Source organism: Oculina patagonica, chromosome 12, assembly GCF_052425735.1.
Source record: "Oculina patagonica isolate OP01 chromosome 12, crgOcupat, whole genome shotgun sequence".
NCBI lineage: Eukaryota > Metazoa > Cnidaria > Anthozoa > Scleractinia > Oculinidae > Oculina > Oculina patagonica.
Window position 1 is genome coordinate 4,468,490 of NC_135769.1, and position 24,118 is coordinate 4,492,607.

At 40.9% G+C, this 24,118-nt stretch overlaps 3 protein-coding genes and 1 long non-coding RNA gene across 5 annotated transcripts in view; 2 read left to right on the plus strand and 2 right to left on the minus strand.

The window, feature by feature from the left end:
• Positions 1-50: 50 nt before the first annotated feature.
• Positions 51-24,118, plus strand: part of LOC144631878 (Rieske domain-containing protein-like) — a 79,389-nt gene continuing 55,321 nt past the window's right edge. Inside the window, exons 1-3 of one of the 2 annotated variants that reach the window (XR_013566805.1) lie at positions 51-186; positions 7,985-8,176; positions 9,295-9,705. Coding sequence is in view for 1 of the 2 variants with exons in the window: in XM_078490465.1 (XP_078346591.1) it covers positions 120-186; positions 7,985-8,176; positions 9,295-9,527 (492 nt within the window). In the remaining variant the exon portion in view is untranslated. Of the gene's footprint in view, positions 187-7,984; positions 8,177-9,294; positions 10,044-24,118 lie in introns of those variants that run through there. The other variant, XM_078490465.1, reaches the window with a different exon arrangement.
• On the plus strand, positions 1,619-3,453 carry LOC144633122 (putative serine incorporator). The gene has a single exon (XM_078491913.1). The coding sequence runs from the start codon at positions 2,055-2,057 to the stop codon at positions 3,330-3,332; it is 1,278 nt and encodes a 425-aa protein (XP_078348039.1). The 5' UTR covers positions 1,619-2,054; the 3' UTR covers positions 3,333-3,453.
• Positions 9,584-23,654, minus strand: LOC144631910 (uncharacterized). Its single transcript, XR_013566818.1, has 2 exons — positions 23,590-23,654; positions 9,584-9,732 (listed from the first exon to the last, which is right to left on the minus strand). It is a non-coding gene; the product is annotated as an uncharacterized LOC144631910 (long non-coding RNA).
• On the minus strand, positions 11,011-23,527 carry LOC144631900 (sodium-coupled monocarboxylate transporter 1-like). Its single transcript, XM_078490483.1, has 15 exons — positions 22,799-23,527; positions 20,105-20,171; positions 19,607-19,657; positions 19,438-19,505; positions 18,322-18,476; positions 18,089-18,229; positions 17,332-17,461; positions 16,617-16,705; positions 15,563-15,675; positions 15,378-15,448; positions 14,381-14,467; positions 13,706-13,896; positions 13,267-13,367; positions 12,694-12,878; positions 11,011-12,034 (listed from the first exon to the last, which is right to left on the minus strand). The coding sequence occupies exons 1-15, from the start codon at positions 23,126-23,128 to the stop codon at positions 11,987-11,989; spliced, it is 1,827 nt and encodes a 608-aa protein (XP_078346609.1). The 5' UTR covers positions 23,129-23,527; the 3' UTR covers positions 11,011-11,986.

Here is a 24,118-nt window from a genome sequence, read left to right on the forward strand (position 1 = left end):
CAGTTGCGCGGTCGTTATGGAAACGAACTGAGAGAGAACTGGAGACAAGTTAGTCTCGTTAGTCTTGTTCAAGATGGCGGGAAAGTAGACAAGATGTCTGCCTTTCGCGGTCTCGCTGAATGGAAGAATCTTCGGGTAAACCAGAGGATCTTCTTTACCTAAATGTCGAAGGTATCCGATACGAAGGTTTGTGCAGTGTTATTTTGTTGATATATGCCTAGAACTGTTTTCTTTATTGCTGTTGTTGATGAGATGTACTTCCACGCTTCAGAAAACATAGCAGGGTAACGTGGCCGGAAATTTATACCACAAGCTTAATATTTTTGAATATTTTGGTTATAATTTCCTTGAGGTCAAGTTTGAAATTTATTGAAAAGGCGTAGATTAGGCACTTTAAAGGCGTAGATTTTGTTTAAGAGGGTATATGTTCAAAATAACACGTTCTCACCCGGCCGGTTCATCGAATTCGAAATTATGCCATTCGAAATTCGAACAGATCACCGTCCGTCCCGGCTATTTCAGCCTATTAAATCGATGCACGTAATTTTCAAATTTTGTGAAGTTTCTTCCACTCGGTCCAAAAGTCGTTCGGACATTCAAGTGCTCAATCACTTTTCAAGTGCAAAACACTTAAAATAACTTACTTATTTGTTACTATTATAATTTCACTTTCTTCAATTATGTAGTCACTTTTTCATAAGCGTTAATGGCCACCTCCTCCCTAAGCATTTTGTTAGCAGTCCTGCTGCTTACATAGTGGAGGAGTCCTTGAGACTCTTTGGGCAGTTCTAAGGATGGGTCGGTTTTCAGTGCCCCCTTGTTTTTCTTAGCCTTAGCACTTAGCCATAAATTGTAATAAATACACATACCAAATTGAAGTTAAGCCCTCAATATATAACAAACAATACAAGGCCGATTTGGTGGTTCAAGTTGATGGAGCTCACGTGCCTGAAGGCGTTAATGGGGCCACCTCCTTCCTAAAAAGCATTTTGTTAGGAGTCCTTGTTGAATAGTTTACATAGTGGAGGCAGTACAATTTGAGACCCTCTGGGCTAGCTCTACGGTATGGGTGAGGGGGCTTATATCGGGGGGCTTTTCAGTGCACCCCTTGTTTCATTTTATGTGCCTATCACTTACACATAGCGGAGGGTATGTAACTGGACACCACATACTTTAAAAATACTTCTTAAAGATTTATTGAGGTTTTATTTTTTTGCCCTATTTGTTTCCCCAGTTTCATAAAAAATAATTAATCAAGTCTCCTGTTCCCAAAAATAAAACTTCTCCTGCAGAGGAGTTGTGTGTTCAACGGTTCCAGGACAGGCCATGACTTGGTTCGTTGCTGGTCCCGGGGCATCATACTGTAAATGCAACATAAACAATTTTATTGATAGGATAAAAGAGATTTTTGTGCATCACATTATGATAATTACATTTCATTCATGCAATATTTTTAATACAAACTGTGATTGGCGGTATTAGTTAGTGCACCACCGGCCACCTGTGTTTATTGTAAACAAGAACAGGTACCTGCCAAAAACAATCTCATTTCACCAAACTTAAAAACTGGAAAAGTTTTAAGGGTTTTATAGTAATTTTTTTGGTACTACCATTTGATTTCGGAGCGTGTACAACTAGTATCAACTTCAAAATCTCTGATACTGATGGTTTGATTGCAAGGATCTGATTTATACTGGGTTTCAATCCAACAAATGCACGAACATCCCACAGGGTGCTTAGTTTGTTTTTGTTGCTCTTTGATGTCTGTCGTGTTGGTCACTACAAGAAACACCTTAAGTACAGCTCTGTGGGAATCATGGATTGCGATAAAAATAGACTGTAACAAGGATTGATTGGAAATAGCAGTCTTTTGCTAAGTCTGTCAAGGCTGTAGAAGAAACACTGGATCTTAAAAGAACTTTATTTTATAAGAACTTCATCTTTGATAATTCCTACACTGTGAATTGCTGCTAATATATACAAGTACATGCGTTATGATGGAAATTTTCACTTATTACACTCAGTACGACATCTTTCATCAATAATGGTTTTTGATGATGGCAGTCTGCGATGTTCCAAGTCTGAAACCAAAACACGGAAGACTTATTTACATTGGATTTATTTTATTTGGCGTTTTGATGTCAACACTGACATTCATACCAGCATTCAGAAGGTTTTTTGTGGTGCATTCCAACTACTGTAGCAGAAATACAAGCCAAGGAAAATGTGACATTCTGGTCGGACATATTCTGTTGTACAGGTTTTATATTGGAATGATATTGTTCTTTCTTATCTTGGCGATAATCAACTGCCAACTGACGGTGTTTTCGACTTTCAGCCACTGGCTCGAGAATGGTTTTTGGTTCATCAAGTTCCACCTGTTTTGTTTAAGCATTCTTTTGTCGTTGCTCATTCCTGAAGGACACCTAAGCAATGCCGTCATGCATGTGGGCTGGATTGGAAGTTTTATCGTGATGATCATTCAGCTTGTCTTAATCATTGATCTGGCAAAAACTTTTAATGCTTACTGGGTGGAAAGAATGGAACTGTCTACACGTCCAAATGCATGGTATTTGTCCATGCTTCTCGTCACTTCTCTTCTTTATACATTGTCATTGTCGTTTGTTGTGTATTTCTATGCTACATATGCTGTTTCAATGAGAGACTGCCGGACAAACTTAATTTTTATCACAGCAGTCGTCGTGTTGTGTATTATAGCATCACTCTTATCCATTCATCCCAAGGTTAGAGAAACCGGACTGCTGCAAGCCGGGATTGTAACATCATATTCGGTTTATTTTGCATGGACGTGCATGCTACATTATCCATATTCTGCCTGCAATCCAACCTGGAGCATATTAGTTGTTACCGAGTTTAATTTTCACTTGCAATTCAACATGATCTTTGATCTTTTTGTAACATTTGCATTGCTGGTGTATGACATTGTTCGAGTGCCGTCAGTGCAACATCTCTTAGCCACTATTAATCTTATGGACTGTTGCATGTTTCAGTCACAAGTCGAGAACAACCCTGAAAGCCCTGCTGAGGATGATGAAAGGCCGCTGGTTGCCTCAAACTATTTGATGTTTTACCTCTTTCTTATTTTGATATGTCTTCATCTTTTAATGACGATAAGCAACTTTTATACTCCTGAAGGAATTGTCGGCACTGAAGATGAAGTTGTCGAGTCCGAATATAAACTTATAGACATGGATCAATATGTGAAGTCGTTGAGTCAGTGGGTGGCCTCCTGCCTCAAGATGATTGTCTGTGTTGTGTTCCTTCTCATGTACATGTGGACAATTCTAGCTCCTGTTATTTTACCACATTAAAAAGCTATTGTTAATAGTTCAGATATATGACTCAGTAATTACATGGCAGAGTTATTGTTGTTCTGTAAAATTGATATTGCCAATTCATACTGTACATAAAGATCTATTTTATATGGCCTGCTTTAAGACGAATATAATCTAAATATTTATGAATTAAGTTGTGTTCATTTTGTTTTTGTTTTAAAAAAGAAATTTTGATAAAAGTCACTACTGAACTGTGAATTGTTTATTAAAAATAAGCTTCATTACACCATAATCCAATTTAAAAGATACCTTACTGTAACAAGTAGAACGAGAGGGACTGGGCCCAGCCCAAAATGACACATTATTATGGGATCGAAAACCCAACGTGTGTTGGCGGAAAAACCTAGCGAGGATCGATGAGAAAACGTTTTGTTATTGTAGTTTTGAAGTAGTTCCTGAGCTAATAGAGTAGAGTGTAACATTTGGTGACCCCGACGTGACAAAGAAACCATCGAAATGTCGAAAGTCGTCGAAGAGATTCAGATAGAGGTGAGAACAGCAATTTGTCAGCTTAGCGAAGCGAGTCTTCGAGAAATATGTGCGGGGCTACACATCGAAGTAAAAGAGACGGATACGGGACGTCTGGCGTTAATACAAATCCTAACGAAGTATTTAGACGCCGAGGAACTTGGAACTGAGGCATTAACGAATCTCAGAGAAGCAATTAAAGAGAAGAAACCGGCAACAAAGGACGTGAAGAGTGAAGAAGAGAGTGGTGTGAAAACCGAACAGGAGGATCAGAAGTCTGCCATCAAGTCAAGTACAAACACAGTTACGCCTAAAGAAACCACAGCGACCCCACCGTTCAGGAAGGAATTTAAAATATCGGGACAGGTTGGAGATTCACGTCAGAAAGACCGCTTGAGCTTTACCAGTTTAGCTCACCAAATAAACGCTGGATTAAAACGGGGCTATAAAGAAGAAGAGATTGTCGAAGCCATTATTCGAGCCATCAATCCAGGCCTTAGATTGAGGAGCTACTTGGAAGGTAGGCCCGATTTAGAACTTGCCAGATTACGTAAAATATTTCGGTCACATTATCAAGAAACGGGGGCTACGGAAATGTATCAACTGCTCAGTTCGGCAGTACAGGAAGCTGGGGAGACCCCTCAGGACTTTCTTGTTCGCCTCCTTGATCTAAAGCAGAAGGTACTATTTGCATCTCAAGAAGCAGGATCTGATTTGAAGTATGACCCAAAGCTGGTACAGTGCATGTTTCTGCATTCATTATTAACTGGGTTACGGAATGATAGCATTAAAATGGAGATAAAACCCTGCTTGCAAAACACCCAAGTAGAAGATGAAGAACTTTTTGAGAAATTGAATACAGCAGTTAGTAATGAAACAGAAAGAATGCAGAAGCTTGGTCCCCGTCATGACCAGCCCACAAATCGAACCCCCACACAGCTTGTAGCTCAATTGGCCACCCATGATGACAGCCATGCCTCAGTTGAAGGTAAAACCCCAGAAAAGCCACCAAAAGTTAACCTTCTTACTAAAGTTGAGAGTTGTTGGCTATGGCTCAAGGACATTGACGCCCGCGGAAAGGAACTATCACTTGCACTCAGGAAAATTAGAATTCTTGGCCCTAAAGTGGGCAATTACTGACAAATTCAGGGACTACTTATTCTATGCCCCATCCTTCGTCGTTTTCACAGACAATAACCCGTTAACGTATGTGATGTCATCAGCAAAGTTGAATGCCACGGGGCATCGGTGGGTAGCCGAGTTAGCAGACTATAACTTTACAATCAAGTACCGACCGGGCAAGACTAATGTTGATGCGGATGTTCTGTCAAGAATTCCATTGGACATAGACAAATATATGAAAGATTGTACAGAGGAAATACCCAAAGATGTCCTTGCAGCAACCGTGGAAGCAGTTAGGGAACAGGCAAAAGGCACAATCCCATGGGTTATGGCAATTGCCGCAGACATGACAACTCCTGAACCCACGTTAAAGGACCTTAACCTGAAACCATTCAGCCCTAGTGAACTCAAGGAGGCGCAGCACTCGGATAGTGCTATACGCCGCGTGCTTTACTACAAGACACATGGGATCAAACCGGGTGGTGGCCAACTGAAGAATGAACCCCATGGAGTTGCCAAGCTTCTGAGAGAATGGAAGAAACTGGAAGTTGACGAACATGGTATCCTGCGTCGAAGAACAAGCTCTAAGATACAATTAGTCCTGCCACACATCTTCATCCCAGTGGTACTTAAAGAACTGCACACAGAGATGGGACACCTTGGGGTGGAGAGAGTCGCAGAACTTGCAAGGTCCCGCTTCTACTGGCCACATATGTACCGTGACATAGAACATTTTGTGACACAACGTTGCAGATGTATCAAACAGAAGAAACCAAACACAGTCACGAAACCACCTATGATGCATCTGATGACATCAGCACATTAGGTCCATTGATTTCCTGCATCTAGACAAGAGCAAAGGTGGATATGAATATGTACTACTGATTGTTGACAACACCAATATGCCCAAGCCTAGCAACGCGTAATAAGACAGCCCGCACTGCTGTGAGAAGATCTACAATGAGTTTATCCCGAGATTCGGTTTCCCAGCACGAATACACCATGACCAAGGTGGCGAGTTTGAAAATAAATTGTTCCACAACCTCGAACGTCTAAGTGGAGTTGCTAGCTCGCGAACCACTCCATACCACCCACAGGGAAACGGCCAGGTAGAACGCATGAACCGCACCTTACTCTCGATGCTAAGGACCCTCCCGGAGGAAAAGAAATCGAACTGGAAAGATTCTTTAAACAAGCTCATACATGCGTACAACTGTACAAAACATGAGACCACTGGGTTCTCGCCATTTTACTTGATGTTTGGCCGTTCCCCACGATTACCGGTTGATTTGCTGTTTGACCTGGGCAACGACCTGCGACAGGCTGATTACCAGGATTATGTAAAGACGTGGCAAGCAGATATGAGATGGGCATATGACCTAGCATCTAGGAAGACCCAGAACTCGTCAGCCAGAAGTAAAGTGTATTACGACAAGAAGGCTTCCGCTGCAGTCCTACTTCCCGGCGACCGCGTACTTGTTAGAAACCTTTCAGAAAGGGGGGACCTGGAAAGCTCCGTTCACACTGGGAACAGCAAATTTATGTAGTTGAGGAACGCATATCGGATAGTCCAGTCTATCGAGTAAAGCCCGAACATGGCCGTGGGAAACAACGAGTGTTACACCGTAACTTGCTACTCCCTTGTGATGCTTTACCACTGCCTAAACCAACGAGAGCCTCATCCAAGACCACCCAACCAAGATCCAGAGTATTACCCCAGCCTGAAGATACTGGAGAGAGTTCCGATGATGAGTATGAGATGGACACACCGTCCTGTCCAGTCACCCATGAAACAGCCTTTCCGGCGGAAGTAGACACTGCACCTATGGACCCACAGGACCACTGTGATAATGAAGTTGTGCCGAAGTAGATGCCAGGGACCAACCTGACCCACATGTGGATACTGATGGCTCATCAGTGCCAAATGAAGACCGAGCCCCTCAGGAAAGTGACACAGATAGAGAACACTAGAGGGAGCTACGCGACCTAGAGAGACACGACCCCCCAGATTGACCTACAGCCAGATGGGGGTGCGAGTACAAGCAAACCCAGTAGTGAACGCAATCAATGCCCTCAGGTATACTTCCCTACCAAGTCATAGGCAACTGCTTGTACCTCACTACACCCCACACATCCCATTTGTTCCACAGCTGCAGTTTATGCCACAGCCCATATGGACAAACCAGTACTGAACACTCTTGTAGCCACAATGATTGCTTCGAGAATTAACCAGGTAGCAGACTGTGGCACACCTCTGTGACAAAATCATGAGCGAATTTTTGATTTACTTCTAGTTACAAACTGTTTAAAGACAAAACCTGCGGATCATGGAACTGCTGCAATAAGTATTAGTTTGAGACATGATGAGAACTGACGCTCCCCCTAACTATTTCTCTGTTTTTGGTTTTGTATTTACTGTAATAATGTCGGGACGACATTTCTGTTGGAGGGGGAGTGTGTAACAAGTAGAACGAAAGGGACTGGGCCCAGCCCAAAATGACATATTATTATGGGATCGAAAACCCAACGTGTGTTGGCGGAAAAACCTAGCGAGGATCGATGAGAAAACGTTTTGTTATTGTAGTTTTGAAGTAGTTCCTGAGCTAATAGAGTACGTAGAGTGTAACATTACCTTACATTAAGCAGCAAACTTAACTATTTGCCATAAATCCTCCATTTTAATAATTTTTTGGATGGCCTCCATCAAGAACTGTTCAGGGTCAAAACTGACATCCTTGGCTACAATCCTGACTGACTGACGGACGGACAGACTGACTGACTGGCTGGCTGGCTGGCTTTCTGGCTGGCTGACTGACTGACTGGCTGGCTGGCTGGCTGGCTTTCTGGCTGGCTGACTGACTGACTGACTGACTGACTAACTTATTCCTTTGGACTCCTCATGGAGCAAAGGGCGTTAACAATGCTTCACCAACTAACTCTATTTGGTGCCGCCTTCTCTGCTTTGTTCTAGCTAATGTTGGCTTTCTTTAACTTTAACAGTCCTTAAGATGATTAATTGTTTATTTCCTTACTGGTAGATCTTCCAGAACTTGCAAGTGACATAACATCTAACGATGCTGAGGAGGTGCCATGGTACTCAACAGGGACCCTTGGCAAAAGAAAATCCAGAAGGCGCACAGGAAGGCTGGTGACAGTAAATAACCAGAAAATTGCACTGTTTAAGTACAAAGGAACAGTGTATGCTGTTGATGAAATGTGTCCACATATGGGTGAGAAGTACTTATATAATGTAATTTTCATAGGATGTATCATTATCACTGTAAATAGAGGTGCTATTATCGGGGGTCATACAGGGCCGTAACTAGGAAGAGGCAGGACAAGGCACTTGCCTTGTCTAGATTTTTACCCAAAATTGGAAACAAAATATGTTTTGCTGGGAAAAAAATCCCCAGTTGAACAAGATGGATTTTTCTCAAGAAATACCTCATGAAAAATGTCTCTAAAAGAGTTTCAGAGCTTCTAGATTTCAGAATTTTCAGGAGGGAATTCCCATGGCAAAGGTCTGGTTACGGCCCTGTCGTACATTCCGCAAACTGCCATAATTATTTTGTTCTTCCTTAACTGCAAACAGTGGTCGTTTATTTTCTCCTAAAGGCTGAAACTGCCATTTATTACTTGACTATCAAAATTTTCTTAAACCACCAAACTCCCAGAGAATAATAGACACTCTATGTATGGTTCCCTCCTTGATCGGATGCAGTTCTGTTAAAAACAGTACCATTAGCTGACATGCGTTATTGGGCTGGGCAGCTAGACGTGAACAAAAAGATGTCCAATTCTGCACATTTTGGGCTTTCCACTTCCACAAATGCAGTTTAGGTATAACTAGTATTTAATCATAGGCTCACAATGCATGCAAAGAGTTACAGTCTGCAGGCATTGTACAGTCAACTCTTGCATTGCGGACAGCCTGCTATTGCGAACACTCACTATAATTTACGGACAAAATTCAGATCCCCAGCAAAAGGGGTTTGAATGGAAACGACTTCCGCTATTTACGGACTCTCACTATAAAGGAGTCTAAACGACGCCCCAAGCCTGTCCATTATAACAAGAGTTTACTGTACCACCTGTATGCATCAATACATGTATATAATTTTATATAATTTGCCTAATATCAAAGGCCCTCGACATTGTGTGCAAAAGGGTACTAAGTAACTGAGACCTTGCTGTACACGGTACATGTACTTGGTCTGTATGCCATGTTCTGAAGCACAATACTATCTTCCTGTCTGCCGCCCTTACGGTCACTCTGTGAGTAGATGCAGATAAATAATCTGAGCCATATGGCTTTTATTTACCTTGCATAAATTACAATACTTTGCAGGTGGCCCGCTTCACATTGGTGATATTGAAGAGCTCGGCCAGGCAGCACTGCCATGTATCGTGTGTCCCTGGCACAGCTGGAAGTACTGTTTACAAACTGGACACTTAAAAGTTCCACATAAGAAGGATATAAAAGTTGGTACTTATCCAGTACGAGTTACCAAGAAGGGAGAAATGTTCCTTGGCTTCAGGTCTTTGTCAAAAGACTTTTTTAATGGAGGAATAGATTTCTGAAAAGCTAGATGACGCGAGTTTAGATTGTGGAAGTGCTATTGGTGTGCAAGTGTTGGTTACATGTATTTATAAAGTGTTCAGATACAACAGATAGATATAACAGATACAGTGGAACCTCGATGTAACGAACCTCTATATAGCGAAGTCCTCGATATAACGAACAAAATTCTTCGCCCCAGTAATAGTAAAATATATGGAAAAGAACCTCGTTAAAGCGAACATATTTTGCCAGTCCCTTGGCCCTTGGTTATATCGAGGTTCCGCTGTATAACAGATACAGTCGTGCACTTAAGTGGCAAGCTGCCACAATCTTGTTCTGGTTCAGTGCAGTTTACTGTGTGATTTGTACAGTTGAACCTCCTGTAAGCCTTGGGACTAGAAAAAGTGTCCACGCAGGAGGTCAAAAATGTTGTGTTTGAATGTGGCTAGGACCATGACTATAAAAGTATCTGTGTACAGCCCGGGGGGGGAGGTGTCTGCCTATGGGAAGTGTCCATTCATGAGGCCCTGCCATGGGGGGTTGAAACCCGTGTCGCTTGTCTAGGACAATAAAATTAAATATGTGCCATGTCGCTGTTTTATCGCTCTTCATGTCGCTGTTGGTAATTAAGATTGAAGGAAAAATGCCTCTCCTTGTCGGAATTTAAGTTTGTTCCATAAGGGTTGTCATTTGAATCGCAATTTTATTAGTATGCTTTTCATAAAAAGCGAAAGAAAAAAAATGTAAACACTGTCGCTACTTTTTGGGCCATGTCGCTAGTCGGAATTTACCCTTAGGGGTTTGGGGGGGGGGGGGGCGGGGGGGGGGGGGCAGCGCCTCATTCATGAGCATTTCTGCACAGATTAGTTTGATTGTAGTTTGAAAAGTTCTCCATGAAAAACTCATCACAAGGAATATAGAGAATTTTATTCCATTCTGCAAGAATGGAAAAAATTGGCCAGGATCAAATGGATAATTCTGAGAAAAAATGTACATATTTCACTGAATAGACCGTTTTTATTATATTAGATATTTATATTTATTACACAAGCACAAATCGTGCATACACCTCTCTGCCATGCCAGTAGAGGCCCCGCCTTTGACTCAGTTGGGTAAGTACTGTGTTGGCAGGGTAGTTTCTGTAAATCTAGTGCGCTCGTGGCTTATGACAGAAGTAACTTGATGCTTATGTAACATGATGGCTTCTTACGGAAACTTGCTGACAAAACTTTAGATATCTTGTTATTTATACCATGCCAGAAAATACAGCCAATCAGAATACAGGAAGCCGTTGTAATCGACAGTATTCAACCCAACCTTCCCATCGTGCGCTGCGATCATTCCGATGAAATTAGTGAGCGTATTTTCATGGCAGTAAAAAAGTTACACAACACTTCTCGTGGTAACTATGGAAATCCCACTTGTCACTTGTATTCTCGTAACACACCGCCTAAAGGCCTGAACCGAGAAAAACAAGTGACCGTGGGATCCGATACCAAGCGTTGCATAACTAGTATTTATGTTAGACTATGAGAGCCCCTTATTTATCTCATGGTCTCGCTTTTTGCCTGGCAGTTTCAAGTGCTGGTAGAGAGTTGCTCGTATGTTGTGTGTCTCTGGTATAGCCGGACCATTGTTCCCTATTTTGTTTGCAGTATTTTGACCTACCTCCCACTAGAATTCGAGGTATGGTTTTCCCGCATAGAGTAGGCGCTTTCACAAAACAATCCAACAAACGTAAAAGACTTTATATTAAAGTGGCGTTTATTGTAAACCTTAGTTAGTACTCTAGAACGTTCAGTTTCTTGATTTCCACTATCTCTAGGCCATATATGAGCGAAAACGTAAATGATATACCATTTGTAAATAAATAACAGAATAACGTTTAAAAATATATTAAACTAGAAGGGATTAAAGTAATTTTGTTATGGAAGAAAAAGTGTCAATGACTGCAATGAAAACGGCATGCAACACTACTGCAGTTTTTTTTTACCATTGAACTCCTAACGTTTTTCCTACTTTCTCGCGCCGAGTAAAAGTTTATACTATTCCACACAAGTTATATCCACCAAGAATCCTGGTTAAATGCTATGAATCTAACACACATGTATGGTCCTAAAAAGCCAGACGAGAGCACTTCTACAAAGTAGTTTTTAAAATGCCCAATGCAGATTAACAGTGTCTTTCTATAGCTATGTTCTTTACTCGGTAGTTCTTTTACTTTGAAGATAAATTCATTCCAAACTTTGTTCCAGCAAAAGTTCGTTGATAACTTTTAGCACACGACCGTAAAATAATGTCGATAAGAGTTTATGAAAAGAATGCAACTTTTGACTCAAAATGATCCACGCTTTGTACTTGGAACTAATTCCTCGTAAGTTGATTTAGCTCGGTGACATGGTGGCTTTCATGATGTTGATGAAATCTTGCTGTTGCTAGTCATTTTGAAAAGCCGTTCCTTGTCGTTTGAGCCGGCGTTTTAAGGAACACTCGTTCGCCAAGAGTCACTTGTTCCTGTTCTTGGTAGCTGAAAGAGACAAACAAAACGGTTATACGCCGGCAAACAAAAACTACTGCAAACGACTTGTATTTGAATTTGAAGAAAAGTCGAGAAAATAAAACTTTTTTGTAGAAAACCTTTCAAATAACAGTCGGAAAATCAGTACCAAAGTAATCGTATTATCACTAATCACTACAAACGAATATAGAGCGAGTTTTACTTGAGTGTCGAAAGTAATTCGCGTGTGCCACTTTCTCAGACAATCAGAAGTACAACCAAAACCAATCGCGATTCGCTCGCGCAGGAATTTGCTTCGAGTTTTGATTGGTTCATTGGATTGCCTTTGTCCTCTGTGATTGGCCAGAGTGATAACTTTGGTTTTGGTTTTTCGACCCTCAAAAAATCGCTCCGCAATGAACCAATCAGAACTGGAAGCAAAACGCGTGCAACCTGTGCCAAGCGGGATAACGTTAAAAAGGCGGGAAAACTTGGAACCGATACAAAGCGTGGGAAAACGTGCGTAAGCTAGATCACGGTTGGTTTTGGCTTCACCCCTGATTTGTTTTAAAGTTTATCGCGCTTTGATTTTGCAAAATTGCAGACCAAGACCCCAATGAAGGTAGCATTGCCAACTTTAAAGAATTGCGAGAAACATAAACAAAAAATATAATAAAACGTTTGCTTACCTGATCTGTAGAACCGGTTTGTTTTCTGGCTCCAAGCTGTACCCAGTCCTCTTTGTCATCGGAACTGGGGAGGCCCGTGCTCGAATTCCACCTTTTTCTTTGGCTTGGTAACCAGCTAAGGAGCCATAACTTGAGTGGAAAAACGAGCTTAGGATCCACGCCGGCTTTCCTTTCCTCTGCAGTTTCTGGTGAAAGAAAAGTATTACTTATGTCGACTTAATGTCCTCATCCACGTGTCAAGTCTCCGTTTTTTTTTCAGTGTCGTAAGGGACGGACCATTATTTTTTTGGAAGGGGGGGGGGGGGGGAAAAAAAAATATAAAAAATTGGGGGGGGGAAAAAAAAAAAAAAATTTTTTAAAAAAAAAAGAAAAAAAAAAAAAAATAATAATTTTAAAAAAAAATGTTTAGAGGGTGAAAAAATAAAAAAAGAAGAAAAACCCCCCCCCCCAAAAAAATAAACCCAGCAAAATGCTCACGTCTCCATGGTTACTTTGACTGTACAGTGATTGTTAACGACCCCTGAAAGTTTCGCTCCCCTTAGTTCGCCAAGCCAACATTATGGTATCACTTACCTAGTAACAGGCTTGTCAGTGTACCTATCACCATGGTGACAGCCCAACCAGTAGCGCAGTACCACAAATATGACGTACTATAAAATGCGGCCATTGGGTTACTGTAAGAAAAGTGAAAAAATAGCTGATAAATAAAACTTAATTTCTCCCCAATAAATTTAAGGGACTGTGTCACGGATTTTAGCCAAATTTAGGCATCGGAAACGAAAAGAAAATAAAAAAAAGGGAAGGGTGGCAAAAAGGGAGGAAGGTTAAAAGGGTTGGGTTTGGGTTTTTAAATTTGGGGTGAATTTTAAAATTTTTTTTTTTATATTATATTGGGGGGGGGAACGGAAGAGTTTTTTTTAAAAGTTTTTTTAAATTAATAAGAGATACCAAAAAAAAAAAAAAACCCCCCACAATATTTCAAACAAGTTTCGCTTCAAATATTTTTACTTACACGTGATGATGTGTTATCGGATACCGCATTCCAGTGTCATTGTTCATCGCTGCCTGGGTTTTGTTAAATACGTCAGAGGAGCACTCTGATATGGACACAGGGCTCTGGTAATTATTTGGCGGGTAGATTTGAGCTCCAGTGAAGAGCCAAACTGTCATAGCCAGACCGCTGGCCACTCCAATGTATGCGCCCTGAGGACGATTGAAAATGGTTAGAGTTTTTAAGTTTTCATTTTTACCTTATTTCTGGAGCAGTTTTCAAAGACTGGCGTTACCGCAGAACAAACATGACGTTTTGTACCAATAACTACGAAGGATAAAAGTGTTGTAAACCAATCAAAATTCAGAACAATGCCTCGTAGCTGATAAGCGCGGGAAAACCCTGCGGCGGATCCAGACTTCAAGTAAGTGGGGGGCCCAATCATACAGACTACAAGAATAAAAGGGGGGCCCGCTCTCGAAAATAATTTTTCTCAGCCCTACAGGCCTTGGTTTGGCCTGAAAATAAGGTTGGGCGGGCCCCTCCCTTAGATCCGCCACTGTAAATTTAAAAACCAGCCGATGATTGGTTTTGGGATTTCACTTGACTGGCTGAGTGGCTCTGGCTCTGAGTGATTGGAGAACGTGAAGATCTTAGAGGTATATATAAACAGTTTTAAAAATATTGAATGATCACCTTGCTGTTAGCTCGTGGTACCATCATCCCAAGCGTAAAGATACCAAGTAACGGACCGCCCGTGATATACAGCAAACCAGAGAATACCTACGAAAAGTAAGCACAGTTACGATATGGAGGCGCGGCCATTAAATAAGAATGCACACGTAGGTAAACATGGGCTACTAAATAACTGGGTGGCTTATTCTCGGCGCTCAGAACCTTTGTTTCTTTTGGTCTACCTCAAGGTTACTATTGTTAGCGGATTCTAATTTTAGCGAGTTGGGCGAAAATTTGCTAAATTTAGTACTCGCTAAAAATTTAATTTGTCTCGGTCAAATTTAATATTTGTGACATTTAAGTACCCACCCCTCCTACCCAAAAGGAAAACAAAATTAAACATAGTCGACTTAAAAAATTCTTTAAAAAATAGATGCCGGTAACATTGCTCTTTCTGGCAATACAAATGTTCGTTCAATTTTAATTGAGTTGGTTCTTTTACTAAACATTTATTTCCATCTTAACTATATGTTCGTCAAAAACTTGCTTAAACGATATCACTATTCTCTAAAATTTTCGGAAAATCGCTAAATTAAATACTCGCTAAATCTTGCTCAGAAAAAAAAATCGCTTAATTTACTAGCCGTAAGGAACGGCATTATTTTTTTGGGGGGGGGAAAAAAATTTTTGAAAGATTTTTTGGGGGGGGGGGAAAAGAAAAAATATTTTTTAAAAAATATATTATATAAAAAAAAATATATTAATTTTTATATTTTTTTTTGGGAGGTGTATAAAAAAAAAAAAAATAGAAAAAAAACCCCCCCCCCCAACTAACAATAGTAACCTTAAGGTACCTTACAGCGTTTATGAGACGCTCCGGAAACGCGAAGTAGACAATGGTGATGATGATGATGATGATAACGATGATGATGATAACGATGATGATGATGACGATGACACACGTGCGTTTAACATAAACGTCCTGACTATATAAGTTAATAAGGGAAGCGTTACCTACCTGCAACACTACGTCACCGGCATTATGTAGAATGAAGGCTCCTCCTATTATTACACAGCCTATAAGCACAGCTGAAAGAAATTCATGGAGAAAAAGGTTTTCCAAATTAACATCAGAACTTCTTTCAGAGTTCCTTTCAAAATAAAACACACAGCTTACGATGTAATCATAATTATTTTACTTACTGAGCAGTTTGCAGCTTTTCACGGATTCAAAGTCCTTCATCGTCTTTGAAATCTTCTTGAGGAAATCTTCCACTATGACCAGGCAGAGAGAGTTCAGTCCAGATGAGATGGAGCTACGAGAAAAAGATCTTGATCAGTCAAAAGCGTTGGAAATGTAACCATTATAAGAAACTGTACCGTCACAGATGCTATTTGGTTTACATTCGCCTTGCCTCCCAAAGACAAACGTGGTTGGAACGCTTACCCTAATGGTTGCCGCTTTTGTTAGAAAGCAGAGGTTCTACTGTGTGAAACAATTGGGCAGCCATTACATGTCATTAAATCCAAAATGGCGGCGCGCGGGACATTTAAAAGCCATAATCTTTTCCACTTTTTGTTGTTATTAAATGTTATTTCTCCTTTAGGCATCATTTCGAACAATTCAACGTCAACTTATTGTAAGTGTGGAGGTTCCCTTTTAAGTTTATCAAAGTCTCATGCAAACGTTGTTTGGAGGTCTCCCTCCCTCCTTTTAATGTTGAATCCCTCGTGGCTAAGGATTCTCTGTACAGTATGTTGTGAAGCTTATCATTGAGAAAGCGGGAGGGAGAGAAAACGAATGAAATTGGAAATCGTGTCAACACTTTTGACGAGGGTTGTAGCTTGAGAAAAACACACAAAGTTGCAAAAAACATTATCGAGTAAAATTGTACGATAACTTGACTGCAAAGTGACACAGTACGATCGTGGGATTGGTGGTGTTAGTAGAAGTAATTATATTAAACACGAGAGACAGTGTTTCATCGGGCTATCCAAACCGGCACCGAGAAGAGAGTTGAAAATACGACACACAGCGGCCCTGAGTATTGTTGACGAAATTCGAGGTGTTTGGATAGCCGATAAAACACAGTCTCGAGTATTTGATATATCTTTTCAATCGAGTAAACGGAGAAATAAAATCGTAAAAATCTATGCTTATTAAGACCGGGTATCTAAACCTCTTTCGCGGTTATGATTTTCTTTGTTTTAACTTGATGGATTATTAATGAGTTTGAGAACGACTCATAAACCATACCTCAAGGATCCTGCAAATATGCAGGCACTCATAAATCCCGACAGTCCTTTCAGGTGATGAAGTTTATCTATGACGTAATAGAGCAGCACCTAAGGATGGCAATCAGCGTCGTTAATTGGGTGATGTGACGATAGAAAGACACCAAGGCCACAAACCTTGATACGTCTAGGTGTTTTGTCTGAATACAGCCATAAGAATTCTGTAGCTTCCTACCTTATTTGTCTGTCCCCCCCCCCCCCCCCCCACCCCCCCCACCCAACTACGCGCCTTGTGAGTTCAATTACGGTCGAATGATATATGGACCTTAGCTTCGCGAGGTTGCTCAAGTATCGCGTTACTTTTAAGTGATAAGAATTATGGTAGTTGTAGTAAAATTGAGTACCAATGTGCAAAAGGAAAAAGCCTGCATTTTTCATTGTTATAGAAGTAGTTAACATTGGCGTACTTCAAATGATGGGTGAGTGGGATGTGCCCTCCCTAGCTCCAATAGGGTGCAGGAGGTAGGGGTGGGGGGTAGGTAGGTAGGTAGGTAGGTTGGTAGGTAGGTAGGTTGGTAGGTAGGTAGGTAGGTAGGTAGGTAGGTAGGTAGGTAGGTAGGTAGGTAGGTAGGTAGGAAGGTTGGTAGGTAGGTAGGTAGGTAGGTAGGTAGGTTGGTAGGTAGGTAGGTAGGGCCTATCCCTTAGATCTGCCATTGGTTAATTTGTTGTGACTGTACCTGATTGTTTAGTCGGATTTCTCCCGCTCTCAAAGGATGACAGTTGGCATACACAGCGTACATGACGAGACCGTTGATACAAGCTAAGCCACTGATAATTATCAACACTGGTACACTTATCCACACGGCCCTGGAAAGTTCAAATACACATTTAAACCGGTGTTAGAACTGTTTTCGATTTAGCCATGTGTAAACTACTAGGTTGTTACAGAGCCAAGTTCCAAATAGCATAATTATGCAATCAGAACGCAATGATACGATACGATACGATACGCATGAATACGATACGATACGATCCGATCCTATACGATACGATTCAACACCTTTATTAAGACACGGTATTTCCATCTGCCATTTTAATATTTAGCTGAAAGCAGGCGCGGGAAAGTATATAAAATACAAAGATTTTTTGAAGAGTATCTTAAAACCAATACCAAAGTAACCACTCTGGCCAATCAAAAAGGACCAATCAAAAATCAAAACTCGAAGCAAATACATGTAGCAGGCGTAAAGCGCGGGAAAACGCTTGCGAGCGAGTCACGTTTAGTTTTGGTTTGCCCTCTTATTGGTTGAGAAAGTGGCGCGAGTTTTTTAAACCAATCACTAGCGTTCTGATGCAAAAACAAAGCAAACGCGGAGTACTTTCGACACACGAGTGAAAATCGCTGTAAAAACGTATGTATCACTGATTTTGTTGGCAGACTTTCCTTCATGACCGAAAGAGAAAGGAAAATCGTTCAGGACTATCAGAGCTTACCTTCTTGCCAAGCTGACATACTTAATGGAGATATACCGCTGGACAGCTGTCTGGCTGACCGTCCACAAAGGCATAATCGTTAATGCTCCTCCGATAGAAAGAGTCCAGAAAGTGTCACGGACTGTTGGGTTCGGGTTGAAGCTACGAAAGAGATAAACAAATAACAGACAAGCAATTAGAAAAATATTCAAGAAAAAGTCAGAAAAATTCCGTCACAATTCCACATAACTCACTTAAAAAGTGTAGTCCGTTCTCGGTTCTTGTTTACTTCAATGACTTGACCAAAGCCCCCTGCTGTGTGTACACCCACAATGCACAGCGTGATGAGTCCGATCAGCATTAGAATTAGGTGGAACGCATTAGTCCACACGACTGCTTTGAGTCCTCCCTTTCATTACAAATAAACAACAACATATCAACAAATGCAAGTGAAAGAACAGTTTTTTCCCTTACAACGAGAGCAGAGAAAAAAATCTGAGACGTGATTCGAAACCATGCCCTTTGATAGCTGGTGTAAATGCCCTACCCACTACGAACTGGTTGATTGTGAATTCTATTTTATTTTTTACACAAAAGAAACAGATTTTCACTGCTAAATCGTCTACCTAAACGGCGAGCTTGCAAAGTATCCGTGATTATTTCAGTTACTATATCGAGGTCCTTTACTAAATTTACCAAATTGAACCTAACGTGCCTATGTCCACGAGTTAAAATTGGCGATCAAGCCGGAAGTGGGAAAACAGTTTATGACTTTATATCCGGTCGTGGCTAGCTCATTCAGTTTTCAGACTGCCGCAGACGGTTTGTAAAGTAAGACCGTCTCGCTCACTTCCGGTTTAAAGCCGCAAGCGTGTTAATTCGAAAGCAAGCTTATAATAACAAAAAAGAAATCACACAGAAAAGATTAGCCTAGTCTAATCTAGCTTATGGTGTCTGATTTGCGTCTAATCTCGGTCAATAGTCTAGACCCTTAGAGCAGTTTTCAATTGAGTGTCGTAAAACCAAAAGCAAAGTAATTACTCTGGCCAATCACAAAGGACACAGACAATTCAGTGAACCAATCAAAACTCGAAGCAATCACAAAAATCACAAAAATCCAGTGACCCAATCAAAACTCGAAGCAAATACATGTCGCAGGCAAGAAGCGCGTTAAAACGTGCACGAGTGAGTCACGACTGGTTTTGGTTTTATTTCTGATTGGCTAAGAAAGTTGCGCGAGATTTTTAAACCAATCACTAAGCGTAGAAATGTAAAACCAAAGCAAACGCAAATTACATTCGACACTAAAGTGAAACCACTCTATGTTTCAAGTAAATAAAAAAAGACTAGAAAAATTTAAACAAGCTTACTATTGCGGAGTAAAGCGTGCAGGCAATTCCAGTAGATACAATTCCGACTGCCAACGGAACACCAGCAACTAAGGAAATAAAAACGGTGTTAAAAAATCAAAAGAGGGAATAGCCACACGCCAAAAAACAAGCTAAAAGAAGTTTATTACAAAGCTAGTTTATATCTTACCCGTATTGATGGCATGTGATGGGATGTAAAGGACAAGGCATAGGTAATAGAGTCTAAAAGAAAAGGAAAAAATAAATATAATTTCAACGTAAAAACATCTTTTCTGGCAACCATCATCAGAAGAATGTGTTTATATTATTCAGTCAACTCTCTCTAAGACGGACACCGTCGGGACCGGCTCCAACTGCCCGTCTTGTAGGGAATTTAGTTACTGTAAAATGACTGAAAAACGGCAGGGACGGGACCAACACCAGGTGTCCGTCTTATTTAGGTGTCCGTTGCAATATAAGAGAGAGTTGAATGTACTTCTCTTTTTTTTATTGTTGAATATTCAATTCGCTCTCAAGTGAGCGTTTTATTGCAATTACTGCATGTATTCAACTGTGCAAATTATGCTCTATCAGCTCAAGCTCGATTAAATGTAAATCAGGGTTGGTCAGAGGGCAGTAAACAATTTACTTTCACGACAGGATGAGCTCAAATCAACTCATGTACTTACATAGGCTACAGTGAAGAGAATTGCTCCAATATATCGGACACCAACGGAAAACCGCGCCTCCAGATACTGTAAAAAATTAAACGCTTATAGTTAAGTTTGCTAGTTTGCTTATACAACCGACATTTAGCGTTAGAGGGTTTCAATGGGGTTAACCGTTAGTCGTAAAATATGTTAACTGTAAAAGATCCTTCAGCAATTTTAAATAAAACGGACTATATGGAACGATATTTTCGTCGCATACAAGGAAAGCTTTCCAGACAGCGAAAGAACTTTACCCCAGGTAAAGAAACGAATCCAGAATCTCGGAAACGAGTACAAGCTTTTAAAGCAACGGTCTCAGTCGACCGGTGAAGCGGGGTTTAAGAAAATCAAAGACGGGTTTCCGTACTTTGATTTTTTCGACGACGTGATGGGTCATCGCGATAGCGTTGACCCATCTTTAATGGCGATCGAAGGTTCTTCTACGTTTGCCTCCGAAGATAGCAGCAATTCTTCACCCTCGCCTCAATTGCAAGAAAGCGTTAACGACACAGAGGAAAACCCAGACGACGAGTTACAAGCCGCGACGCCGGGAACGAAACGAAAGGCAACCAATAAGTCAGCGAAATCTGCCCGGAAACAAAAGAAGAGACGCGATTAGCAGCAAACTGAGTGGCACACAAGTTTCCTGCAGCTTATGGAACGAAGCTTAGAGCAAGATAGCATACGATTTGAACGTTCCACAGAAATGCTGCGGGAATCGCAGCGGAACCAGATGGAACAAACAAACGCCATTCTCGCAGGTTTTAAGGACATCTTCAAAGATTTGGCGTCAAAGTAGATCGATGCACTGATGTATTTGATGAGCTAAAAAGGACAGTTCTATTACTAGAAATTCTTATTATACATATATATATAAATACGATAGTTACTGTTCAGTTGTTATGTTGTTGCATTTATCGGCAAGTTTATTATTGCGAAAACTTGAACTATTTTTATTTGACATTTTTGAGCTACAAGCGATCAATAACAAATAAAACCTACAGTTATAAAATGTGGTGTTACAAGTTATCCCACACAAAGTCTTTTAAAGCATCTCTTACATCATTGCCGGTTACAAATACAATTCTGTCTTCATCTTCATCATCGGAGTCATCGTCAGAGTCACAGTCATCATTATATAGGTCACCTCTCTCGATACAGATGTTATGCAAAACACATGATGCAACAACAGTTTTCGTTAAGGTCGATGTTTTCTGCTCAATTTTTTTTCATAACAATTCGCCACCGTGACTTTAACATGCCAAATGCACGCTCAACTACACATCGTAGGGCGCTGAATTTTTTGTTAAATTCTCTTTGTTCAGGAGTTAAGCGTCCCCTGTCTGAGTAAGGTTTCATAAGCCAGCTGGCGAGGGGATATGCGCTGTCTCCGGCGAGAAGAGGACCGATTTCTACTCCATTGATATCCCTAGTCGGACCAGAAAGAATTTGTTCGTTTTGTGCCATATCATGCGTATAGTCCACTTAATCTAAGAACGCGAGCATCATGTATGCTGCCCGGATAGCCAACCGTAGCATGAATAAATTTTAGGCTAGAATCAACTATTCCTTGAAGGATCACACTATAATGCTGCTTACGATTATAATAATCCTCGTGATTTCGTGGTGGAGCATTTATCTCTATGTGGCAACCATCTATGGCTCCCACAATTTGAGGTATGCCATACATCTCTTCAAACTCGTCAATCCTTTCTGTAATTTCCTGCCTTGTCAAGGGAAATTTTATGAATTGATCCTTCCTTCGAAGAAGTGCGCGCTCGAATTCACTGCAGATGTATTTCGCCGTTGACTTTCCATATCCAAATTGTAATCCACAGCTTCTATAACTGTTGCCGGTTGCAAGTCGCCATAATGCTAAACCGATCCTTTCTTCTACGCTAATTGGCGCACGCATCCGCGTCTGTTGTTTTTGTAGATCTGCTCTTACAAGGTCACAAAGGTATTCAAAAGTTGCGTGAGTGACACGAAAATGTTCCTTTCAAAGGAAATGCAGTGCTGGATTAGCTATTAGAAGGCGAAACCAGTTCTGTGGACGAGGCCAAACCCAAGCTCTTCTTTTCAGTTGTGGTCTTTGTTGCTGTGAAAGTCCTGCCATACACGTAAGCAACATCCGACGATTTCGCCGGCTAATTCTAAAGGCTTCCTCCAACATAGCAAAGCAATACATTTGTTGAAGCGCGAAAGACCGCTGCCGCAAGAGTAGAAGAGTAAAAGTCAAAATAAGGCATGCTATTCGAACGTTTCGAGGTCGCATGGTGAAAGTTTGGGTGTCTTGTTATTTGCTTTGGCGCGTGGCGGGGTTTGCCGCATAGTTTGATTGACAAGCTATCCCGCAAGTAGCATACTTTACAACTCAGTATGAACGCTTATCTTTAAAAGTGAGCACCGACCGTCTTAAGTACACTTGAGTTTTTATCGCACTTAAGGCCTACTTGGGCCCTAGTGTTTTTTTCGGATTTTCTTTAGATAAAGAAGTGATTAATTTAGAACATTAAAAAAAAGTGCAGAGCGAAATTCACTGACAGCCGTTGCCAAATTTTCCGAGAGCCCGGCAGAGCCCCGAACCCCGAGCCCAGAGCCTAGAGCCTGGATTATTCGCGAAATCAAAACAAACATTTTAGCCGAAAACAAAAAGAATTTTGTAAACTTACCTCGTTTACCGAAGTAACCTGTACTCGATGGAACATCGGAATAAATACAACATGTACCACAGCTGCTACAATCCAATAGGAGAATAAGGCAAGAATAGTGTATTGAACGCCATAAGTGAACACCTCAGCTGTCGAGCCAAGCAAAAGGACCGACGAAAAATAACTGGCTACAAGTGACAAAGCCACGAGCCAACTCCTCTGATTTTTGTCGGCCAGAAGAAATTCGGTTGTAGTTTTTTGTCTTCCTCCTTGAAAGGCAAAATAGAATCCAACGGCAATTGGAATTAAAAGAGATATAACGAAGACCGCGTAATCCTCGGCGTATTTCATTGTTGTAAGAGATGCAAATGCATTTCTTGTTTATCGGAACGAATTCAAGACGAACATCAAGTAGTTTGACCTTGGTGTGCAACCATCTGCAGCTTATTATAAAGCCGCGTCTGCAAATGGTGTGATACGGGAAATTATATAATAACCTGAATTCTACGCGCATTTTGATTGGTTCTTACTTATGATCTATTGGAGTACAGACACATGGATGACGTCACGCGGTGGTGTGACTCGCGGCGCGTGATCAGAGTTCATAGTCCAAACCAGAGTTGTCGGCAAATTTCAAACTTGCCGCGAGGCCACAACAAAGCAAAAAAGTTCAGCTTATATTAATTACAAATGTCCAGTGAGAAACAATACGCCAAGCATCGTTTACCTTTCGAAGCATTTAACTGGGCGAAACAAGCTTGAAGAAGACAGTGAATTATTCGAGAAACATAGTAAAATATATGGAAAAGAACCTCGATATAACGAAACCTCGTTATAGCGAACGTATTTTGCCAGTCCCTTGGCCCTTCGTTATATCGAGGTTCCACTGTATAACAGATGCAGTCTTGCACTAGTGGCAAGCTGCCACAATCTTGTTCTGGTTCAGTGCAGTTTACAGTGTGATTGTACAGTCGAACCTCCTGTAAGCCTTGGGACCAGAAAAAGGGTCCAAACAGGAGGTCAAAAATGTTGTGTTTGAATGTGGCTAGGACCATGACTATAAAAGTATCTGTGTATACAGGAGGTGTCTGCCTATGGGAAGTGTCCATTCATGAGCATTACTGCACAGATTAGTTTGATTGTAGTTTGAAAAGTTCTCCATGAAAAACTCATCACAAGGAATATAGAGAATTTTATTCCATTCTGCAAGAATGAAATAAAATTGGCCAGTATCAAATGGATAATTCTGAGAAAAAATGTACATATTTCACTGATAGACTGTTTTATTATATTAGATATTTATATTTATTACACAAGCACAAATCGTGCATACACCTCTCT

What these genes read in the sequence shown, in the direction of transcription:
- LOC144631900 (XM_078490483.1), bottom strand. Translation starts at nt 23,128, where the DNA reads ATGAAATACGCCGAGGATTACGCGGTCTTCGTTATATCTCTTTTAATT. An exon ending in GCACGCTTTACTCCGCAATA is followed by an intron (nt 18,477 to 19,437) that starts GTAAGCTTGTTT and finishes TTGTAATGAAAG; the next exon opens with GGAGGACTCAAAGCAGTCGT. An exon ending in TATGTCAGCTTGGCAAGAAG is followed by an intron (nt 17,462 to 18,088) that starts GTAAGCTCTGAT and finishes TGAACTTTCCAG; the next exon opens with GGCCGTGTGGATAAGTGTAC.
- LOC144633122 (XM_078491913.1), top strand. Translation starts at nt 2,055, where the DNA reads ATGATGGCAGTCTGCGATGTTCCAAGTCTGAAACCAAAACACGGAAGA.